The sequence below is a fragment of the Amphiura filiformis genome, chromosome 12 (assembly GCF_039555335.1).
Source record: "Amphiura filiformis chromosome 12, Afil_fr2py, whole genome shotgun sequence".
In the NCBI taxonomy this organism is placed as follows: domain Eukaryota; kingdom Metazoa; phylum Echinodermata; class Ophiuroidea; order Amphilepidida; family Amphiuridae; genus Amphiura; species Amphiura filiformis.
In genome coordinates, this window is record NC_092639.1 from 29,315,764 (window position 1) to 29,340,727 (window position 24,964).

At 36.9% G+C, this 24,964-nt stretch overlaps 1 protein-coding gene across 1 annotated transcript in view; it reads left to right on the forward strand.

Moving 5' to 3' along the window:
• Positions 1 to 24,964, forward strand: part of LOC140166030 (nucleoporin NUP188-like) — an 89,882-nt gene that overhangs the window by 60,393 nt on the left and 4,525 nt on the right. The window contains 24 exon segments of the mRNA XM_072189403.1: positions 3,540 to 3,654; positions 4,100 to 4,232; positions 5,215 to 5,317; positions 6,179 to 6,298; positions 7,531 to 7,774; positions 8,163 to 8,252; positions 9,416 to 9,454; positions 9,457 to 9,639; positions 10,088 to 10,191; positions 10,846 to 10,915; positions 11,751 to 11,824; positions 12,690 to 12,765; positions 13,622 to 13,753; positions 15,164 to 15,327; positions 16,052 to 16,209; positions 17,170 to 17,540; positions 18,595 to 18,729; positions 19,429 to 19,617; positions 20,194 to 20,361; positions 21,068 to 21,280; positions 22,415 to 22,563; positions 22,902 to 22,980; positions 23,525 to 23,656; positions 24,512 to 24,630. Of these exon segments, the coding sequence (XP_072045504.1) occupies positions 3,540 to 3,654; positions 4,100 to 4,232; positions 5,215 to 5,317; positions 6,179 to 6,298; positions 7,531 to 7,774; positions 8,163 to 8,252; positions 9,416 to 9,454; positions 9,457 to 9,639; positions 10,088 to 10,191; positions 10,846 to 10,915; positions 11,751 to 11,824; positions 12,690 to 12,765; positions 13,622 to 13,753; positions 15,164 to 15,327; positions 16,052 to 16,209; positions 17,170 to 17,540; positions 18,595 to 18,729; positions 19,429 to 19,617; positions 20,194 to 20,361; positions 21,068 to 21,280; positions 22,415 to 22,563; positions 22,902 to 22,980; positions 23,525 to 23,656; positions 24,512 to 24,630 (3,360 nt within the window).

Here is a 24,964-nt window from a genome sequence, read left to right on the forward strand (position 1 = left end):
TTTATCCCATTCGGCCCATAGGCCTGGCACAGCCCAATATTGCAAAAGCAATAAATTAAAGGGAGGCCAAACATCAAAACAGCAAAAAGAAAAAGAAAACTTAAAACACAGAAAAAACAAACACCATAACAAAACAAGTGAACTGGTTAGCCAAGATGGGCACGGAGGGCTGACTTAAAGGACTGCCGAGATTTACATTGGATAATGTACTAGCTAAATGTTGATGAAAATATCCAACAAAATCCTTTCAAAATGTGGGTTTTGGGTGACACACATTCAACAAAATGAATCAAAATGATCCATGTGCTTAGCAAAATCCATCAGTCATCACCAAAATTGTGACAAATATGTGATTCCATCAGTTGGCAGGAAAATGTGAGAGAGTGTCCATAAGGACACCTTACACCAGTAGGTGTTGCCAGTTCTTCAGATTCTGAATGGTACATCTCTTCACTTGGCCCTTCAACTAATTTCAAATTATTTCTAATTCTATACAAGAGTAAATTATGAACATAAATGGTAACCACCACTCCTACCACAATGAGGCTCATGTAGAATAACATAATCTTCATGATCAATTGCAATAATATTAGACCCATCTTCTTTGAACTACGTTTCAGATAACGCATAACAGAAAATGTATGTTTCAATCCTGAAAGAAAATTAAATTTAATATGATCACAATTTTTATTAAAGCTACGCGTTCATTTTGGTAAACCATTTGTTGTCCGGATTCAATAAAATTACAGTCCAACCGTGTTTCGAGGTCCTTAAAAGCTGCGTTCAGAGTGTCTATTTTGTGCTGAAGCTGATCTTTCGTCCGTGGGCATGCGACGGATATATGAACTTTTGCAGTGGGGGCTTTGCGCATCAGCAAAATTATTGATGCTTCCATATAAGAAATGGTTTTGTCAAAAGCAATGACCTTAGCGACATCGTTTGTTCCTGCGTGGATAACAATATCTTTATAGATATGTAGATCCTTACGACTACTCAGATGATCGAAAACGCTGGACACGGTAGCACCACTAATTGATTGGGAGGCTACCACTTCACCAGTACATTTAAAACAAAGCCAATTCTCATGATTTTGATCAGAATAAACACAACAGGTGTGATAGAGTGTATCACACACAATACACAAAATCTGGCTGGTGATGCATGATATTTTTGAATTACATTTTTCAATCATACTCCATTTCAAAATTAATATATATCAAATAATACAATAATATCAATAAGATAACATTCACTTACCATAGTTGCCAACATGTAACATATAAACATTCAAACAAATATAGCAGATAAAATCGTAAATAATTCAAAATACATAATTTCCCATGATATAGCAGGCAATACAGAGAGCATAAATGTTCGAGGCTTAATTTAAATTGTGAAAATATTTGCAATTATCAAAAGGATCGTATAGGGGTCTGAAATGCGAACCACGTATCTCAATCTTAGAGTCCTAGAGATTTCCATTTTCAAGTTCAGTCAGGTGTGCAGAAAGACCGACCTAATTAGCTGAATCAGGACCCATGGTGGTATTGCTGTTGATGTGGAGAGTCTTCTTCTGGTTCTGTGATTCTAGTACGCTTTTCTGGTGGAGGACTCGGTGTTGACAACACAGTCTCTGTATCTGATCTCTCAGCTTCATCCTTTCCGGACAGCCATGGAATCCGTAGAATCTGTGAATCTCAAATGGGTAGAAATTGGATGTGTTTCAGGAATCTTTTCTCTGTGGTAAAATCTTTGTTTGTTTATGAACAAAGCCAGCTCCATACATGTACCAACAACTTGGAAGGTCCTAGGTAGATTTGCTTGACCAGCCTTCTTGAATAATGGCAAAAGTCCTTGTTTCTGCTATTGCAGTTCCATGGAGTAATGCTGTTGTACGAAGTATTGCTGTCTCACTCCAGTTCAGGTCTTCACTTTATACTGCTTCAAGTTCTTTGCAAAGCTCAGTATGAAGTCTCAGTCTCCCATTTGGGCAAGATTTGCCACAATGTTAGTTGGTCTCCCTTGCTGTGCTTTTAAACGATGATAGTCAAGTAAAATTATAGAATGGGCCCAATTTTCGGGAACCCCCATACATTGTATCCAAAACTCGCGTAGGCCATTCTCTGTTTCCCATTTCTCCTTCTCATTCCCCTGTAAACCACAGAATATCAGGTTGTTTATAACTGTTGATTCTTTGCTTCAGATTTTCCCTGGAGTGTACATGTCCTCACTCAGTGTATCAAAATCATTGTATCTAGCATAGTTAGCCTTATTGAAAGCTTCACATTTCGATTTCAAGTCTTTAATATCTTCATGTGCGTGTTCCAAACTCTCTTCAATCCCGTCCTTATCAAATCGCATTATAGAGGTTATCTGTGTTCTATAAGCTGCATATCCTATCAGCGACTGCTATACCTTGTTTAGGACTTTCAAAAGAAGTACCTGCATGTGCAACCATGACTGTTTCAAAATAACCAGAGAAAAGTCATGCAGGTAACTCTTGAGGTCATGCATTGAATTGGTTTGAATGAGGAATACTACAGGAACCAGCGGCTTTTGTTAGAAGTCACACATGAGTGAAGTGGATAACCTCTAATACTCCATACAGATTCTGTGGTATATCCTTTAGTTCATTTAGTTGCTTGATTATTATATCCAGCTTATCCTCACTGGAATAGCTCGTTGGTGTGTTCATCAGGCAAAGGGTCATTATTTTCATTTTATATGAAAGTAATGGAAATAGCAAAGAGTGAGCTGAACATTTTCACTATCAAATAGGGTGCTGTCTTTTGAATATGACGGTGATTTGAATAAATCTGTTTGACCTGTCTCCATTGCTTGAAGATCAGACAGACAACAGACACCATTACAGAATTTTTTCTCTCAATGGCTCATCAATATTGCTTAACAATCTAGTTTAAAAGTTTGCGTATAAATTGCGGAGTGGTTATGCTAGAGCTGAAATATCTCAAAAAGGAATTTAGATACAGAACCAAATCTTTACATCCTTCAACTCAAACATTTTGTCTCCATCACCTGTCCTACGCCTTATGGGGAGGTGTTGTAGGTCTCTCCATATCTGACATGATCTGATCCAGTCTGACCTTAAAGTCGGCAGTGATGAAATTGATGTGTAGACAAAAATAAGAGGCAAAACATAACAAGTGGATGCATGAAAAGTTTGTAACTTTGCAAGCTTGGTACTTCGGAATCTCAACAACAGTATGCTTAGATTTATTTTGGTCTGATCAGATCAGATTGTGTCTCATATGGACTAGCCTTGTATGATGTATTCATAACGCAAACACCCTCAGTTTTGAAAGGCCACTGTAATCTCACTTTGCTTCAATAAATTTGTTCAGAATTTTTATTCTATCTTTATGTTAGTTTATATTGGCAGAACAGTCATATCTAATAATGACAATGATATAAGTAAGTCCAGCATAATGTAAGTTACTGTAATGCAAGTATCATAATAACTGTGTCTTACTGTTTGTAGGAGTAATCTTTTAAACTTTTAAACCATATAAATATTTCAGTGGTGCCGGCATATTACCTGCTGATTATGGCAAGATTCTATGTCAACATGAGATGACTTGCGGCTCATATCCTGTCACACTAGAGTTTCTCAAGTTGGTGAAGGCATTACTCAAGGTTAGTCCGCATTGTCATTTATTTTAATAGAGAATAAAGGTATTGTTTTTAGCCACAGTCATGCATCTATCGTCCAGGCGACATCATTATTTTAAGTAGAACAACAAGACACAGCCGAGTTGTTTTATGCCAGAAATAATGATGGTAGCTAAAAACAACACCTTTATTCTCATTCTTAAACACTTCAATTCAGATAAAGATATTATTGTATACTGGGAGTACTTAATTTTAATCAAATTAAATCCTACATTTTACCTAGGGCTGAGAATCGATCAGCTCCATTGTTGCTCTGCACCTCAGATTGGTTCAAATAGCATTTACTTATCATTGCCAGCACATGTGGTGTATGTGTTGCATCAAACTACGTTTAAACCATGATATATCATGATTCATGAGGTTATGAGTCTTGAAACCAATGATATTGATTTTGTGTGTTTTTTTACAGGGTTTGGCCGGTGAGAATGTTAGTTTAGCAACATCACAAGATCTGTTGGCATGCGTCATCTTTGTGCAGAAAGAAATATTTGCTAATTTTCAGAAGTGGCGCTATGCCAACTTCACACACATGGAGCAAGTTGGTGAGTATTTTGGTTATAGAGAGTGATCAATTTGATATCACACATTTCTGCAGGATGGGAAGTTTCAAATGTGACATGTTGTTTTGATTTGTGGACACAGTGGTGCAGTGATACAATCTTTGACTCAAGGTTGCAAGTATGAACTATGGTAGCACCATCGTGTTGTGTGCTTAGGCAAGGCCTTTACGTGTATCGGCTCTCTCCACCCAGGCGTGTAAATGGGTACCATATAATATACGCTGGCTAAGTGATGTAATTATCGGATTAACTACCATAGCAATAGGTTAAAACAATTTTTGAATATACTGCGCTGCACTGGTACGTTCACACTGTACCTCTGCTGTACCCTGTACTTGAAAAGAAACAGTATTGTATTCAATCTATGATTGCAGACACACACAGGTGATGAGTGCAACCTGCTTGTAGTGCAGCGCGATGTATTCAAAATTGTTTTCACCTATTGCTATGGTAGTTAATCTGATTATTCCATCACTTTGCCAGTGTATAGTGCTGGGAAGAGAAACTCATTGTTCTAGAGAAGTGTAGAACCCATTACAGCATATTACATGGGAGTATGGCCAAATGCCAAGGAATAATTAGAGATTGACAACTTAACGTGTGCAGTTTGGTCCAGCATGACCTTTTTATTTTACATAGTGTTCTAACAGATTGGCTACAGAATATCCATCAAATCACATGTATGGTCCTGTAGCCTAGGGGTACTCATATATTTTTTGAGTAGGTTTTTGCTGCATTTGGCAATTGATTTTTTCAGACAAAAAAATCTTTTCAGAGCTGAAACATGGCAAAATTGAGTGCAAATGGAGAATTTTCGTAATGTTGACATGTTCCTTGTGGAGTAGTGAGGCTGTTTTTTAATTGCTTAATGGTTTTGTGTGCATTTGTCAAACTATTTTGTGGTGTCCCTTAACATTCGTTGTACAACTTTTTGTGACATATATCTGTTGATATTGTTTTTCAGGTCAACTGAGTCTAGAGGTGTGCCATACAGTGTTACATGTATTACCAATATTGAGAGTTACAGAAGAATCACAGACAGATGCAGATCGCAAAGAAATACAGAGGTATGCATTAAATATCTCGAAAATTTACAGCCAGAGATTTTGAGCCGGGATTTTGTTTTCCATCAATTTTCTTTTAGATGAAGTTATACAGTCTGTTTGGCTTTCACTTGATTGGTCGATTGATGCTGAATATATGTGACGTGTCATGTCAAAAAGAGACACTTTGGGCAGGTTATCAATTTTGAGGTTTTTACATATCTTAAATATAGAGATATTTTGCTCCACAACGCCGTTTTTCCCAATGAAATTGGACATTCGAAAACGAAGATATTGAGTTCGTAAGTTGTAGTATTAAAAAATTGGAAATTGAGATATCGGCCTTTAAAAATATTTTTGACAATGTTGAGAGTAGGAATTACCTTAAAAAATTTCTCAAAAAATACAAGATGCCAGTTATTTTCCAATCTGAAACTATCAGACAATATTTTTAACATTAATAACATCACAAATTCGCAACAAACCCAAATTGTGAAAAAATCACCCTCAGGCAGGTTTTTGGCTATTTCTCCATTTACGACCCTGCCCAAAGTGTCTCCTTTTGACATGACACGTCACATGTGTGTTTGACACAACACTTCTAATTTGCAATATTGTAAGAACTTAACCTTTCTTAAATCATTCATATATATCCTTGTTTGAAGGCTAAAAAAATTTAACATTGCACAATCTATTTTCAGATATGTTAATTTTTTCTTAAAGATAAAAAAAAATGGATGTATGTGACATACATGTATTATACAATGGCTCATATATGTTATTTCTAATATAATTTGACATGGGTGTCTCACACAAGTTGTCTATTGTTTGACAAATATTTCATACTTTTCTCTAATTTTGTAATCTCTATCATTTCTCTATCAGTGTGTCCATTCGTGAAGCCTGCGTTCATGCGTTTCTTCACACATCAGCTGGTGAAGCACTGTTAGCCATAGCCGGAACAGGTGTAGATACTTTGGAGCAGAAAATCATTGAACAGGGAAGGTATGTTGCAAAATTTTGAATCTAAAGTATTAGTTGCCAACCCATCTTTGGTAATTGAATACATGAATTCAAAACCCACCCAAGTCCATGGGAAGTGATTTTGAGAAAAAAACCTGTGTATCATTTTAATTCCTTCAGTTAGATTTACCTGGTCAATATGGTAAGATTTACGTGCAATGAGTGGGTTAAACTGTATTTGGTATGGCGATTAGCATTACAGGGACTTTGTGGGGTTCATTTTAAATAATGGACTTGGGTGGTTTTTTGAATCATATACAAAGACAACAATGTTGGAATGAGATTACCACTAGTAAGATAATACAAAATAAAGCACACATGTATGAATAATGTTGATAAGCATACTGCCATGTAATATAAACCGCACACTTTCCTTGATTAACCCCATTTTTTTTTTCAAAAGTCACTCTCCAGCAATGAATGTCACAAGTGGACTTTTTATGCATACTGGATTTCAATCAATGTGTTGCAAGACTCAAATCCTGGATTTGGGTGGTTCTTTCATACATGCTATTTTTCACATGCTCGATAGACACAGAGGATGAATTTTTGGCCAAGTATGGACTTGGGTGGGTTTTGTATTCATGTATTCAATTGTGGGAAAGGGTTATTGGCCATTGGACTTGGACCGTTGCTGGAAATAGGAAACAGAATTAAATGAAAGTAATGATGAGCTCTTCCTGATAGTAAAAATAGAACTGCTGCATAGTACCAAGCTAAATTATCATTTGATGATAACACTGGTACATTGTACAAAAAACTCTGACAAATAGGTGAGCTCATGACACCAATTGATGAGTAGTCATATTAATGTAGAAACTTACTGGAGTCTGTTACATACACAATGTTGAATACTGCCAGCTTGTTAGAGCTTAACTCACATCCAAAAAGCAGGAAAGCAATAGATGCACAGCATTCAATGGTGACTTCTCTCTGCATTGAAATTGTCAAGACTCAAATTTTAATTGGCCTGCTGGGTAACTTATGAACATGATTTATAATTCTGACAGGAATACATTTTGAAAAAGTTAATAGTTTTGACTATTTGACAAGTTTTTAGCCAGCTAAAACTAATATTTTGTCAAAATGTGCATATACACTCGACAGTTCAAAGTCATGTAATTTCTGAGCATTACTAGTTTTGTGCTCTTAACTTATGCTCAAACATAACTTGTTCTTCAATCATAATCACATAGAAATGGTTTGCTTTACAGTTTTGATGGTGCAGCAGAGCGTCTGAGCCAGCTCATTAAGCTATCGCTATCCATACTGAACAGACTGCTGCTTCTAAAACCAGCTAATCGGCCACCGTGTCCCTTAGAGCACTATTTGACATCGCATACGACAGGCTTGCCCCATCAGCCACATCTCATAGCCGTTATGGCGAGCTATATCTATCATAGACATGATCCAAGGTTATCTACACTGGCTACGTTGCTGTTGAGACGGTTAGCTCTGGTATGTTCATGGCAAGGTTTCTATTAGTCCAATAAATTCCCGTAACAATCGCCCTTATTTGGTGGAAAAAGGTCGTTGAACTTTAACACAGTGTTCAAAATTGCTCGGCATTGGTTAAAAACACAAGCAATGTGTTCCTCCACTCATAAGGATTCAGAAAAAGTATATTTTGACCTATCTCACGATGTATGGTTATGGAGTAATGCGCAAAAAGTAACATTGTGGCATCATAGGTCTAATTTTGGCACCACAGGTAAGGGATCAAAATTGAAAAATGCATGCTCCGATTTTGTTGAGAATGGGCTCAAATTATTGGTCTTTCCCATCACATCAACAAAAAGTGCTTGATATATCAACACTTCTTTGTTTTGTTTTGATAACTTTGTAGGCTGCTCCGATGTCTATCTTTGGCTGTCTAGGGAATCAAGCTGCAGCACTGAGAGACATGTACTTATCTAGACTACAGACACATTCAGAGGTAAGACAAGTCTAGACATTTATGTTAACGCTCTTCACGCCGGTTGCGACTGCAGCCGACATGTATCAAATTTTTTTTTTAATTCAAATATTTCAGTAATGTAAATTTTTATGATCATATTTAGAATCAGCATGAAAAATGCATTAAAATGAGTACAAACAAGTCTAGTATTGGTTCAGTAATTCTTAAGATAGCTTTTGATATTTTGAGAAATATTTCAAGTTTTTGAACTTTTTCTGCAGAGCATTAAGGGATCTAAAATGAGCGTTTATTGGGTTTCGACAGTATTTTTTTGTGGGACCTGAGAGCACCCCAGACCTATCGAATTGCATTCTGAATCTGAAGCATGTCTTTCTGATATCAAATCATTTTCATTTTTTGAAAATCACAATATAATACAAATTTTATGACAAATTATAAAAATTTGATATTTTTCATATTTTTGATATAATACAGTCCTCGGTAAATTATATAAATCTAATGATATATTCTTAAAGTGTATGTAGCAGGAGGAAAAGCAGGCGATTTGTCAATTGAAAATTTTGACCTTTCATATTGAAGATATGGATTTTTTCCCAAAAGACCTAATTTTTTTGGTGTTTTGGGAAAAAAATCCATATCTTCAATACCAAAGGTCAAAATTTTCAATTGATTGTCGGCTTTTCATCCCACCTAAATACACTTTAAGTATAAATCATCAGATTTATAAAGTTTACTTCAAGTACTGTTAAATATCAAAAATATCAATTTTAATGATTTGCCATAAAATGTGTATTAAATTGCGAATTTCAAAAAATCAAAATTATTTGATATCAGAATGACATTCTTCGTATTCAGAATGCAATTCGATATGTCTGATGTGCTCTAATGTCCCAAAATAAATACTGTTCAAACGTTCATACCCCAGCCCTTAATGATGCTCATTTAATCACATTTAATCAAAAAGGCCAAGGGAAGTAGTAAATATGGCTTTAAAATAGTACCCCCAAAACATTTTAAGAGTTTTACTTCATATTAATGATGAGCAGGGCACCCCGGACTGGACTGTTTCCCTGACGTAGACCTGACCAAGGCAGAGAGGCTATTTTCCCCAATTTTCGGTCCGGTTTGGAACGGGGAGTCTAGTAATGGGTTGTTGTTCAAATCTTCTCGATTGTTTTCAGAATGTTCGTCTTAAAGTGGGCATATTAGAATTCCTTACCAAGCAGCGGTGGAGACCCAACCAGGTTTGAGCGAGTTATTCCTCAACCTGGAACCGGCTAAAAAAGACAGCAAAGATCAAGCATCTACATCAACAGCTAGAGCTCCGGTCCAGCAAAAGGAGATGACGTTGGGAAAGATTAGCTGTCTTCATGCCGTGCTGGACATAATTGAAGAACCCAAACAGGTGAGATATGCAACATAGTGTGAGCAAATGAGGCGGTTATCAGAAGGGAGTGTGGGGCAAAGTGGATTATGTACTTGCCGCTGGGGAATGTGGTCGTGGGCTCAATATCGGGTGGTGGTGACTTGGAGGAGTATTTGCGGGGTCTGAATTTACTTGATAACATCTAAAGATTAAGCTAAAACGTCCCTGCTTGCCTATGGTACATATTTGAATGGATAAATGAACCATGAGAATGCTCTGTCCTTAGGAGGGGTCAAGGTGTTGGTATAAGGAGGACCATATCTGTTCAATGTAGCTCACAGTCAGTTTTAATAAGAGTATGGTGTTAACCCCTGACTGTGCCAGTCCATCTTGGTAGGGAATTGATTTATAACAGATTCCTAATACAAAGGACATGCTTCATCAACATATTTCATGAATTACTATGCTTTATCTATTTTGCTACCAGGGTACTACTCATTGTCCACCAGATTTACACTGTGCTGCTTTGGGTCTACTTAGAGCTTTGTGGCATGACTGCAGGGAGACTGCACTCACGTTGCTACGCAAAAGGTATGTTGAATAAAAAAAAAAAGATTTACAATAAAAGTAACTTTCCTACCTGATGAAATTCTGATAGAAACTTCACCCATATGGGTCATCACATTTACAAGGTATGATTTCTGGGGTAGCTGCATTTGGGATCTTTTAATTCTAGCACTTATGATAGCAATAATGATATTGTAATAAAACTGATAATATTACGTTGTTGATGATAATGTTGATGGTCATAACACTTAACAAAAAAAGGGAAAAAAGCAGTGATATATATTGCGATATGCACAGCCATAAACCCACAAGCTTCAGTAAACTTTACAGGACCCAAGACACACCATATAAACCATTTAACAACAATTCAAACTTGCAGCATAGAAGTGTACACCCTAAACATACCACAATAAACCATCACAACCAGGATTAGCTCCACAAGTTAACAGATACTATAAGCAGGTAGTTCCCATCCAGGGGAATTTAAAATTAGCTCAATTGTTTGATGAGAACAGAGTCTTATTAACACCTTATTGATTTAGCTAACTTCTGATGAGCGAGCAGCGATGATTGATGATTGGAAATAAGACATGCTAGAAAATCAACACTTGCAAGTACAAAAGATCTGCAGCTTACCACAAATATACCAATCTGTAATTTATGTGTTTTCTATTTCAGACCTAAATTTTGGCAAAACGTTGCAGCTCCATTATTTCAAGATCTGCCTGTGCCTGAAGGAGAAGCTAATGTAAGTGTATTCCTTTTTATCCCCTGACTTTGTGAAAACAGGAGGGGATTATGCGATACTGTATTCTGTCATTTGTGCGTGTCTGTCTCCGCACAAGTTGCTCCGATGCTAAAATGTCAGGTCCAAATTTTGATGAGCCTCTGACCCTACAGATTTAATGTGCACCATCTACTTGTGTATGAGCAACAGATCAGTAGATCAAAAGTAAGAGGTCATTCTGGTATTGATGAAGTTAATTAGATAATTTGTAGGCTAAAGCTGAGAGCTGCTGAGAGGCATGATGCTTCATCATGCCGCTTGCACTTTTCTGCAAGCGGAGCAGCACACCGCTCAGTGGCAGTGGCATGACTCTAAAAGCCAGTGTTGCCACTCCATTTTGTTCTCATATGTCACAGCGGCACCGCTCCGAGTTGATTGAATTCAACTCATCGTGATGCTGCTGCTTGGGCAAAGCAGTGGAGTGATTGATATATCGGCTTGTTGCTGGTCACGACTAGCATTTTTTGTGCGATTGTGCAGTGGAGCAAAATCATCGTCAAAGCTGCAGGAAAGTATGAAACCAGCAGAAGTCCTGTTATTATTGTCAAGAATCATAGGCTCAATCTTTTGTGCAGTGTGATTCTGAAATTGAAAATCTGATCATACATTTCTAAGATGATGGTGGGTGATATCATGAAAGAAAAAAAGGAAGGGAGATGAAAAAGAAAAAAAGAAAGATAGAAGTAAAGAAAGAAGAAAGGAAGGTAGGAAACAAAGGAATGAAGGAAGATTATTTTTGCACTGTAATTTTGTTGATAGTCTGCTCTTCAATTGTGTTTTGATTTTCTCCCTTTAGGCTGTGAGGTGCCAAATCAAGACTGTAGCCCATGCATTTCTGATCCTGGCATTGGAATGCTTTTACGTTGGCAAGTAAGTTGTACACATGCATTGTGCACATGATGTTGCAATGCGCTAGCATTCTCATTTCGTGACTGTCACAAAAGAAATACAGTATGTTCAAATTTCAAGCACTTATTAACCAATCAGCTGCCGACTTGTATCAACCATTCTCTACATCTTTGGTCAGTAGGAGGAGATGAGAGAACAAAATTGCAGGGGTCCAGAGAATGAAAATGTTAGATAGATGCATTTTTTTCTGCTCATCCAACCAGCCAATTTCAAAGAGACATAATAGCCCAGTTTTTGATATATTTAGACAATAATAACTGCACATAATCTATTTTTAGTTCATTGTGTGAAATCAAAGGATTTTGTTTGGGGCCGAGGTATTTTTCCGAGGGAGCGGTAGCTCCGGTACCGCTCCTGAGCAAAAATACAGAGGCCCAAAACAAAACTCGACAATTTCACACAATGAACTAAAAATAGATGGTGCAAAGTTATTATTGTCATTCATATACCTTCGTATCTGATATTTTGAACAAATCAAATTATGTTATTTTATGTCATAAAACGTTGTTAAATATAACCAGTTTTAATTACTGTTATTACCTACCCTACAAAAATTTGACATTGGCAACAACAACAAGAGCTACCAATCACAGAAGTGCAACGGCAACGCGTGGGTGTGTTCGTTGCCATAACGCTTATAGCGGTCTGACAAAATTTGACATTTTCAGATTTTCAAAATAAAAATTACAACCAAAAGTATGAAACATACGGAACCAAAATCCTTTAGAAAGAAAGCTTTGCAAGGAATGTGGTATATATTTTATGCAATAAATTGTATCCCTTGTCTTTACTTATAGTAAGACCATGTAATTATTCTCCTTTGCAGCAATACATTGGATGATGGTTTACAAAATATTTTCCAAAAGCTGAAAGACAAGAATAGATATGTGTATTGGTCACAGGTAAGTGGGTGAAGAGTTTGAATGGACACTACGATCCACAACATGGTTATCTATCATGGCAGAGTTCTTTAACCCTAATACATTTGTACATTCATTGAATGACCTTAGAAAATGTGGGTCCAAATACTCATACTCTGCAGCTTGAGGTCAAATTTTGCACTATGAGTGTTTATTTGAGGTAATTGAACTATGCCACTGGAATTGTGGGCCATAGTGTGATGAGGATGTTTCTTAAATGGGTTTGTGGGGTGGGTACTGGGTAGTGAAAATGTGTCAGGGTTGGCGATTTTTTTCATTAAAAAAAAAATTTTAAATTTGATTTATTTGATTTAAATCAGATTTTTTTTATTGAATTTTATTTTTTTAAATTTTTTTGATTCCAAGAACTGCTATACCCCATGATAAAGTCAAAAGACACCAGTGGAATGCTAGACATATATATGTGCAATCCTATTGGGCAGCAGCGTAGCTGTGATTTTTTCCAGGGGGGCAAGCCTGTATGGGGCGGGGGCCCAAAACCACCAAATTTTCTACACTTGGGGGGGGCAGGGTCCCAAATAGACAATTTTTGCCAGGCTTATTGATAAGAATCATATGGTATTGCATATCGTATGGATTCCCCCATCTCTCTCCCCCTCTCCTCTCTTTTTCCTCTTTCTCCCTCTTTTTTTCCATGCACTAGGGGGCAGGGGCCCAAATAGGCAATTTTTGCCAGGGGGCGATGAGATGTGTCACTGTTTAATTGTTTTGTTTTTGTTTGTTTGATAAAATTGGTTATGCATTTGTGTTGTATTTTGAAATAAGATTGTGTACATGAAATTTGACTATAGTGTATAATTTTGATTCAACTTTTCAGTATTTGTGTGAGTTATTGGAATCCAATGATGGCCATGGCCAAGACATAGAGGAATACCTGCTGAGGGAACATGAAGTGTTAGTCTTATTACAAGGATGGAGAATGTTCTTGTTAGTAGCAGCCTCTCAAAGTGTGAGTCTATTGATTTTTATTATGAAATTAAATGTTGTTGTTTTTTTGTTCTGCATTAGCAGGTAAACTACGGACTGTGTTATTGAAGTTTTCTAGTGGTTCCTGTCTTTCTTATCAGACACCAACATCTCCCTATTCCAGAAAAATACAGCGCTAATTTTTTTGGATTAAAAAAGTATTAGCCCGTTTTGCCAAATGAATCGTAGTTAAATCCTAATCCGTTAATTAGTTCTAACTGGCAATGAAAATCATATTTTAAAATTTGGTCAATTTTTGGAAACACCTGCGAAAAACATGTGTTTTTTATATGCTGTGACAATCAAGCCCAAGACTTGTACAAAGACTAATTTCAAGTTGTGCATCCTAATTTTGGAAAACACATTTTCTAAGCTTTTTCATAACCAATAATCAAAAATAACATAACATTTTAAACTGTTGAGCTAACTAGTAGCCAATACTAAAGATTTTTAATGCTTAGACTAAGTCTTAAGATTTGGTGGCTACAATTGTAAAAAAACATATGCAAAATTGCATTTTTTGGCTATTTTCCCAAAATTGACCAAAAATTACAATCTAATTTTCATTGCCAGTTAGAACTAAATAAAGGATTAGGATTTAGCTGTGTTTCATTTGGCATTTTTTTAATTAAAAAAAATGAGTGCTGTATTTTTCTGAAATGGGGAGTAGTTCTGCCGACAAGGAAGAGGTGGTGTCACAGGAGGGTGTGCCATAAAAACCCTGTAGCATATTCCCAGATCCTTCACATTCACTAAAAAGATGTGTAGATTTGTTTTCAATAGCAACTTACGTGTACGACCCTGCTTATTAACAGAAGTCTCTTGTGAGTTTTGTCAAGTCATGACAATGAATTGTTATGGGTTTAAGAATGTATAAGCTGTATCGATTTTGATTTCATTCATTGATTTTTTTTTATATGGACGAGTCCGGCGCATCAAAATTCAACATAAGATGAATTGTATAACAATTAACAAGGCATAAACTATACATTGTGACATTTCAAGAATATCCAATGTTGTACTTAAAAAAAGGCAGGCTTTTTCAATAAACACCAAAATTGATGGGTACCAATCATTTTGATACAGCATATGTCTGACTGCATTTTTAATGCTCTGCGTGCTAGCCATAGGCTTCAACATAAAAAGTCCAAATTTTGAGATATTTTCTCAAAATATCAAGAGCTATCTAAAGAACCACTGAACCAATACTAGGCTTGTTTGTACTCATTTCAATGCATTTTTCATGCTGATTCCAAATATGGTAATAAAAATTACAATTCTGAAATTTTTGAAATTTTGATTTTTTTTTTTTTTTTTAATTTGTCGTCTGCAGTCGACTCCCGCGTGGAAAGAGTTAAACTAATTAGAAATTGTTATGTATTTTTGATTTCAGGGTAATGCTATACAGTTGACAGATGTTAAAACCAAATGCAGTATTTTGAATGGTATAGCAATGGCTATCCATAACCAGACAGAGTTCTTGAGTTCTGTGTTTAATGCCAAGGCGTGCTCACTGCTCACTGGCTTATATCTCGCATTACTGACTAGGTGGAAAAGGTTAGTAAAAGAAAGACACTTCCTTTTATTCATAGCATAATACAGGGTTAAAGTATTTATGGTATCTATTCCTATAGGCCTAATGAAAAATGTATGTTGATGGTGTGCATTTTCCATTGATATGTCACTGTGTGATTATAATCTCTAATCATAGAAAATATCCTTTTATTTTTGGTATATGTTAAAATCCACTTGGCTTGCAGTTGAATATATGTGTTGAAAGGTAGGGGTCATGGTATTGAACTTCCAGTCAGGGTTATTGAAAGCAAAAACTGACAAACAATCGAGTTTCCTTGAGTTCAAACGTTTAACACAATAATGAGCATGCGCAGCATTTCAGAGTTATGTGGAAACGCTTAATTCGTAGTGGCAATGAAGCGTACCTTTTAATCGTACACGGGCGTGTGCAATATCATGGGTGGCTCGGCCTATCTCGAACAAAATCGCCATGTGTGGCTGTTAAAGAACTGGTGGATTCGCACTATTATCATGGCAATTTTTGACACAAAGATATAGGGATGATGACGCTGTGTGCAATGATGATGCTATAAATTGGTCCAGATGTGTACAACAAATAAGGAGACACATACCTAAATTATTTTTTTGATTTGTTTTAAAAATCATTAGTGGGAACTTCAAGTTGTGGATCCTATATTATATATGTAGAGGAAACAGACCCGCTTAAGACAGTGTCTTAATCAATTATTTCCTTTTTGTCATTTAGTTGTCAGAATAGTCAGTGGAAGCATGCTGAAGCCTTTGTGTCCGTCATAGAGAAATACGCTGATGCAGAGCAAGGGGTTTTACAACGTAGTCAGTCTGCTGTCATGGCAACATTGACCACCTTACTACAGGACCATCGGAAACAGGACAGAGAAAAAGGTAAGCTTGCTCTCTTTACAAAAATAGTGTTAAATAATTGTTTTAAAATGTTCGTCATCATTGTATTTCTATTGCATTGTTTTTGCTGATGAATAGCACAAGTGTGTAATTTTGAAATGGCTTCTGTTTGTATTTCTTACTCCTTTTATATGATAATCGGACTTTGCACCTTTTAAACCTCCAATGCCAGAAACTTTCAATTTGTAGCAAACTGCCAATATCCTGATAGATCTGGAGGTTCATGGGTTTAACTGGAGTAACTGCTTGCAAGTTGTGAATACCCTTTCACTAGTCATAACGTTACAGAGGGCCCCTGTAGTAAATCCCTATTATTTACGTAGGGTACCAATTGTATATCATTTTATTTATATGGATTATTTATTTAAATGGGTAGCGTACCTTAGTTTAACATCTAGTCCCACACACTTTGAGGATCTACAATGCACTGTATAAAATGGTCTTATCATATGTTACTAGCACTGAAATACATCAGAATCAGTCATTCATTCGTCTCGCTTCAACAGGGTGCATGACAATAGTGCAATAGGCTATCAGCTCCTGGATTGGGCTATTCCAGTTGAAGTCCACACCCCTATGGAAAACATGACCTTAATCGCACGGTGGCTCAGTGGTTACGGCCTTGGGACTCATAATCTGAGAGCTTGCTCGACGTGCGTGGGTAAGATTCCCCGTCCCGCCACCGTGTTGCGCACTTGGGCAAGGCGCTTTGCCTCGCTTGTCTCACCCCACCCATGTTTGCAGAGGGGATGGAGATTTTAAACGGAACCACCCATTCAGGTAACTCCATTTAAAATTCACACTCCCTGTGTGGAAGATGAAGCCATGTCTTCTATAGGGGGCGTATAGATTTCAACTGAAATAGCCCATTATGATAGTCCGCTACCAGCTCCTTATTACTTCATTTGTTTTAATATAAATATATTTTTTTCTTGTTTATAGGATTGAGTATTGAGACCATTGAGACACTTCTACCACTAGTATGTGTAGCTATGCAGCAGAGTACAACACTGTACAATAAACCAAATACTACCACTACCAATACATCTAGTAATATACCAACAACACATGGCACACCTACCACACCCAGAAGACAACGCAGTACTATGGACACGCCCGGAAGAAATCGTAGTACCATGGATACGCCCAGAAGGAATCGTAGCACCATGGATACACCGAGCCGTAGTTTGCTCAGTGAGCAACCGAGTGGTGTCTTTGGTGATGTGTCGATGATGGAGGAATCTGTGGGTTTGGGTAAATTGGAGGAGAATCAGGTGGATGTGGAGGAACCAGTCAATAAGCACAAACAGAGTGTGAGTGTAGTATTTAGAGAATAAACTGTAGACATTTTTGTGATGACAAGTAGGTCCAATAGTTTGAGTAGTACAAAGGTGCCACTTTTCAGGAAATTTCCTGATTTTAGGAAATTTGCCGATTTCAGGAAATGTTTGCTATACCCTTTCTGTGCAAAAGAATGTGGAAAAGTGCATTTTCAGAATTTTTCCATGATTTTCAGGAAATTTTAACAACACCAAGTGGCATCTCTGGTAGTGGATGCTGGCTCAGTAGGTATCCACTATAATTTTGGACCTGGCACTCTTGGCTGTCATCTTATCACACGGTAGAGCATAGTTAAACCAAAATTTCATCATTATTACAAAATTTCATATCACAGTCATATTTATAATTTGCATTGCAACCTTGCTGAAGACTGAAGGTTTCAGTCGCAACGTCAGTTCGTCCGTCAAAAATGTGTATGTCTGGTTGCCAAGATTTAAATCAAATCTTAATTTCAACAATACTCAAAAATTTTATATCGTTCAGTCTCATTCTTAGGCGGATCAATATTATTTTAATAACCATAGGCTAAACAAAAGTTATGTTTCGGTCATAAAAACCCCCAGTAAATGTATCATAAAATGAGTAAAACTTGTTTACAACTTTATGTCTTCAGTTGCGTGTACTAGGTCTACACACTATGCACACAACGCGCTGCATACATGCACAATCGTGTTATACGTTATCAGTGCTTGTGATGATAAAATTCACACTCCCTGTGTGGATTATTAAGGTCATGTCTTCCATATGGTGTGTATGGATTTTAACTAGAATAGCCCAGTAATTGTCATACTATACAAGTGGACATTTTCGCGAGATGAATTTTTTGGCGCTTTGCCAATTTTGAACTGTTTCCCTTGTTTTTAAAATTGTGATTCTAAGTTTCCTTACATTGGCCTATACACAAAAGGAATATATTCGCGCGTTGATATTTTTGCGGTAGCAGCTTGGAACGTGATAAGCGCAAAAATGAATGTAGCGTAAAAAATGTCCACTTTTACAGTATTTCTGTTGTTCCCACCATTGTAGTTACCGGTAGTTGCTGCGTATCTTCTTGATGAGCTACTCCTAGCTGAGAAGGATCAAGTCAGTGCTTGGATGCCACTACTCAGACAACATAGTGTGTTACCATTGTTACTCAGCACACTCCAAGACTGTATGCAGGTTAGCTGGCTTAATTATTTGGCTTTAAAACCATAAGGCCAAATAAAAAAAAATAAACATGTTTCACATCCCCTCCCGCTTCAAAAAATATGCCTAGGAAGTACAGATGCTTTCCATGGCCTTGCTAATATACAAGAAACATTCTTGGAAGGTTTTGTGATAATTAGAGAGGGTCTACCTTCCAGAAATACAAATAAAAAAAGTCCTCCTTTTTCCAGGCATTATTGTATACGCTATTAAAACAGCTCTACTTACGGGTATTTACGCTGATTTTGCGATAAAAAATGAAAAATAAAAAGCCCCCTCTTCCTCCTTTGTCAAAAACCCGGATGTGAAACATGTTTTTTATTTCACTTGGCCTAATGTATGATTTCCATTAAAATTTAATTTTGTTATTCTTTACTCATTTCTGAAATAATATAAGTAATACTGTCAGAAAAGATTCCTGTCAATTATATTACCAACATAACAAGGTAAAGCGAAAGAAACCCCACTTGCTATTTTGGTTGTTTAACATGGAAGTTCTATGAGGGACTTAATGTGCTAATTTTGACAGTGTGTCAGTTTACTCTACTAACCTGACAAACAACAAATTTGGCCAATTTCATTTAGGTGTATAAGTTGGGACATGTGTAAACATTACAAAAGCAGGAGAAGTAATATCTTTTTTCATTTTGATTTGTCATATCTCCCATGCAGGCCCAGAAAGGTATACATTATGTAGAAGCTGTGCTCCTATTGTTAACTGATTTAGCCACGATAGAAGAATCGGCAGAATCTGTGCGTATAGGAGGCCTGACACAGCATACCTGTCTAGCATTACTCCACCTATACCAACAGAATGGAGACTCTAAACTCGCAGCAAATACTAGAATTAAAGACTTGAAGGTAGGTAACATTTTTTCAACTTAATGAGTTATTTGTTATTATTATTCCAGATGAATTCTGAATCCTCCATTGTCTTTTGGAAGACATGTAAAAAAAGAACAATTCCAGTCAGAAGTTAAAGCAGGCCTGAATTTACAGCTGGCATTTTGTCATAGATCCGGCTGGAGCTCATGGAATTTTGTGGAATTCCAGCTGCTTAAAGCCAGAATAAGGGGAGACACATTCCTCCACGCCCAAAGATTTCTTGATACTTATAACACGAAGATGTATTCTTTCACTTGAAACTGATAAAATACAACTTGTTAATATTCCTTATATTTTTGCTTGATTTATTTGACTCTTTTCAACTATAAAAAGTTACATGGCTCAAGACAGCTTAGTAAAGTGGTGGGAAATTGTGAGTCAGGAATGCGCGAATGCAAAATATTGTGATTATGTGTGCGATTCATGTTCCGTGAGGAGGCTCAACTGCGCGTATGTCCAATGCAGTCAAGGCGCATTGGGAGTGTTGTTAACACCAGCAAATGTGAGTAAAAATTTGCAGTCAAAAATTGCAACATTTGTGTTTCTTTGTAGGTTGATAAACCCAAGCAGCATCAACATCAGCCGCAAGAGGTCATCTCATGGCCTGGTATCTACCGATTATGTGTGTCTCTTAACACCTCTATGTTAGCTACACTGCATCATGCGTACCTTACAGATGCACTCAATTTCTTTGGTGTTCATAGAGAAAGAATTGTACAGGTAGGTTGCAACAATTTGGGACGAGTTAAAATGAATGGTCAAAAAACTATTGTTCATTGCTCTGTGAGAAGTGTAAATTCAGCTTTAGATGGAAAAAATACCCTGTTCTTCAGGTGGATGGACCTTTCAAGTAGGGTCGGTCAGTCAGGCTTTTTGCTGTTGTTGTTGGGGTTTTTTTTCGTAACTGGCTCTAAAAGTCACCAAAATCTGGAAAGAAATTGCATGTTTTTTTTAGTCCAACAAAATCAACTTTTTGCCTAACACAGCTGATTTGGCTTGTTTATAGCAATTTCTGTCAAATTCAACCCACATTTGGCCAAAAAACAGCTGATTTTACATGCAATTGCATACAGCAATAAAAAAATCCCAAAACGGAAAGTCTGGGTCATTCAGGCCCGTAGAACAGGTTTTTTGTTATATATTGATAGAGTTTAAAACGATACACACAACTATATTTGTTCACTTACGTGAGCTTTCGTTACGACAACTCTGTGTCTTTTTCAAACTGATGGTGACTGGTTTGTTAATCTGGGTTGTCACATGACGAGCTGGCAATGTCATGTGACAGAACAGGTTCATAGACCGGTGGTAGCTGGTGGCTGCCTTTGTCCTTGTTAAGTGAACTGGGGTGGCGTCTGAGGTTTTTTGTTGTCGTTTGTTTCTGCCTTATTGATTAATTCTTCAATGTTCAACCTTACCTTCACAGTGTCTTGAATCTGTTCAACTGAACCAAAGCCAGGCTTGTTTACTAGAAGCACAGGCCACTACACTATTCCTCTATCAGATGGCACATTACAAGCAGGATTGGAGGTTTCACATGCCCACTGAGTTGGATCATCTGCTAGGAAGATTGACACAGTTATGCCATACCTGTGTAGCGTTAATCATGAGACCAAGGCTGCTGCAGAGACTGCTAGAGGTAATTTAAGTCTGTCTCATCTCAAGTTGAGAGTAACGCCATGTTGGATTTTGCAGTGGAAGATTTGAATTGCGTGTGCTAACCTAATGCCGCGGGCGTATACACACACGTAGAAGGGCGATTTGTCTGTACACTGACGATGCACTGATTCGAATGGTGTTCTCTCAACTTGAGACGAGACACACTAATAGTGAGCAGTGTCGATGGTGTCATATCATGGCGGCAAAAATGATGTGCCAAGGGATTGTTTTGCTATTATTTAGTGCTTGTGTGTGGTCTGTTATTATCATAAGCAATCATTGCAAATGTTTATTATGTACATGATCTCTTAAATGCCATGTACTATTAGACTTCTGCCTTAGTTTGCAAATTGTCAAAGGTACACAAACACCCCTACCTATGGTCACTACTCTCCATTCCAGAAAAATACAGTAGTATTATTTTTTTTGGATTAAAATATCAAGTTCTGCCAAACGAAACAGTTCAATCCTAATTATTCATACGCTTCAATCACTGCATTTGAATTGTGGATCAGATGCAGAATGAAAGGGATGTAAGTTATTTGTCTATCTATTTAAATGGACCTCAATCGGTTCTGTTAACCGTCTAAACGTATATTAAAAAAAAATTTTTTTGTTTTTTTGGACATTTTTATTTTGGTTAAAAACCAAACATTTGGTGTTCCAAAACAAGTCAACAATGGTTAACAACCCTTATAAAAACAATTTTTTTCAAATTATTTTTAAAAAGTGCACACAGAATTTTCAAATTCTTAAATAATTTCAAATTATTTTATGAGGGTCCAGCATTTGTTATCAACCATTGTTGTCTTGTTTTGGAACACCAAATAGTATGTTTTTTGACCAAACAAAATCTAAGGTTTTCCGTTTAAATGGTTAGTGATTTTTCTAAACGAATAGTGCATTTGCAGTCGGTTAAACTTGAAATGTTTAAACATCGACACCACTTTGCATTAGATGACAAAAATATGATGCCTAGTTGTTCAAGCATTTATAGATGACTCTTTGTAACTTGACCTCTGACATACAAATCATTTCTTTTACTTCATCATGCTACGTAACCACTAACCCTGCATTTTGTATTTTGTGTTTATATTCATGGTGATGTATGTAGATGAGTGCCAGGAGGGTGGAGCTAGTACCACAACAACTGAGTCACATGATGCGCAGTACACCTGTAGGTTTACAGAGACAGGTGTCATTTGAGCAAGCTGAGGTGGACGGTGCCCAGACGGACCCAAAAGTCATGAAAACACAAGCAAAGTGAGTCGAGTGATAAGTCGCTCAAAATCCTACTGTTTTTAATCGTTGCTTTTCAAAAAACCTAAAAATGAGTGTAAAAGTGGTATTTTTTGGCACTGTGCCAATTTTGAACTATTTTGCTAGTTTATAAATTTAAGGCTTTGAGTTTTCATAAAATAATATATTTGCATTTTTTATATTAATGTCAATCGAAAAAAAAATGGTACTGTCCTACAGGCCCGTTCTGGAGATTTAAAAAAAAAATTGATAAATGCAAAGGGGTATATATAGCTGCTGACATGTGCATTGTTTTGACATGGATATGTGTTTTGAATTGTTTTGTTTTCATACATTTACAGATTATTAGTTATTCTCAACCAAAGTCTGTCTGCATTGAGGTATTTCAGTCCAGATCTCTTGGAGTTGCTTCTCAATCAGGTATTAATACTTTGCTTGCATGCTAGCCATAGGATTCTAATTTAATTTCCAAGATGTGAGATATTTTATCAAAATATCAAGAGCTATCTCAAGAACCACTGATCAATACTGGGCTTGATTATACTCATTTAAATGCATTTTGCATGCCAATTCCAAATATGGGCATAACAATATACAATTCGTGAGGGTTAAATATATGATTATTGCACTATCAATTTTCAATAAACATGCTTTTATTGTCAAAGGAAGTTATCTGATATTCAAGTTGTTCAAAATAAGCGACACAATGCCGGGCATCAGTTGTTGTGGTTTTCAGTGGTCGCTGCCCAATTTAAGATTGTTGTGAAGCTAGAATAGGGTGAATTTGAAAATAAATAACATTCAAAAATTTGATGCTGCCGTAGAAGATGGGAAAACATGAAATTTTGAAAATAAGGTTTTTTTGTGGATATCTAATGAAACATACCACTATAAGGATACTAGAATCGTGAAATACTTTTTAACTGAGTACATAATAAGTTTGTTTATGTGTATGTATTTTCAGAGTATGACCGTATCTGATTACCCCATCTTATTTGAGTTAGGCTTCAGTGCTCCAGCATTAGGGCAGGATACACCAGCTACATTTGGGACATTCCTATCTGCTGTTAACATGTCTATAGAATTTCTAAACAAGGTAAGACTCAAATTATTACCGTAGTTGGTAGGAAGTTGTTTTAAAGATCTAAAAAACCTCCCATGCCTGGGCACTGATGATTATTAATTTGCCTTCATATGCGACATAACAATGTAATTTTGTTCCCATTTACGACACCTGTCCATTCAACAGGCTACAAAATCCTGTTTTTGTTTTTGCCTGGGTTATTCAATCAGTGGATGTTCTGTTCTTCCATGAGGCCCATTGAACTTAACTTTGCAGTTGTTTAGATATGGACTATTCTAGTTGAAAACCATACACCCCCTGTGGATGACAAGAACTTAATCTCCCACACAGGGAGTGTGAATTTCAAATGGGGTTACCTGAATGGGCGACTCCATTTAAAATCTACACCCCCTGAGTGAGAGATTAAGGTCATATCGTCAGGGGTGTATGGATTTCAACTGGAATAGCCCATTTTGATGTCACAAAAATCTCCTATTAAAATACAAAGAGAAACTGAAACCTTAAAATCAATTATATGGTGTACACATTCAGGGGCGGATCCAGGAATTTTCAATAAAGGGGGCGCCGAGCCACCGCCGCTGCCCACACAAAGTCAGGCGCCGCTCTGCAAAAAACACAAAATCAGGTGCCGCTCTGCAAAAATTAGAGGGTGCGACCCCTCCAAATCCGCCCCTGACATTGTACATGCTCCATGGGCAAAAAAAGCGCTGTATTATTTATTTATATCAGATGGAGGGCATGTACATGCTTCATTGGCAAAAAACGACTGATGTACCATTCTGCTGCCTACTGTAGAATACTTTGTTTTATAACAGATTCGCAATTATCTTAATATATAAATATTATTTAATGATTTGTTTATAACAGATGGAGGGCATTCGCAATGCTCCGTCACCGTCAAAATCTCCCACAAAAGCGCCGACATCAAGACTTGGCAGCAAAGAAAAGAAAGATGCTGAGAGTCCTCTAGAAAATCCATTTGACAGGTAGGTGAAATAGAACCAGTGTTTGATTTTATAAAAATGTAAATAGTGCCCAATATTAAATTCTTGAACCATTTTATATCATATCCACAGAATGTGACCTGCTCCCACAAAATGAGCGTAAAGTCGCAAGTGGGTAGTTTCAAGACCCCTGGCTTAGGGAGGTAAATAGCAAGTGGAATTATTTTCATCTGGGTGGGCAGCCTCATTGTTGTTGCCCACGCAGTCGAAAAGATCTCAAGTGCTATTTACCTGGCTGCTGAACTGATGTTCTTTGTATGACGTGCATATGTACATGCCAGTAGTATATCCTTTGTGAATGGGGCATATCATGCAC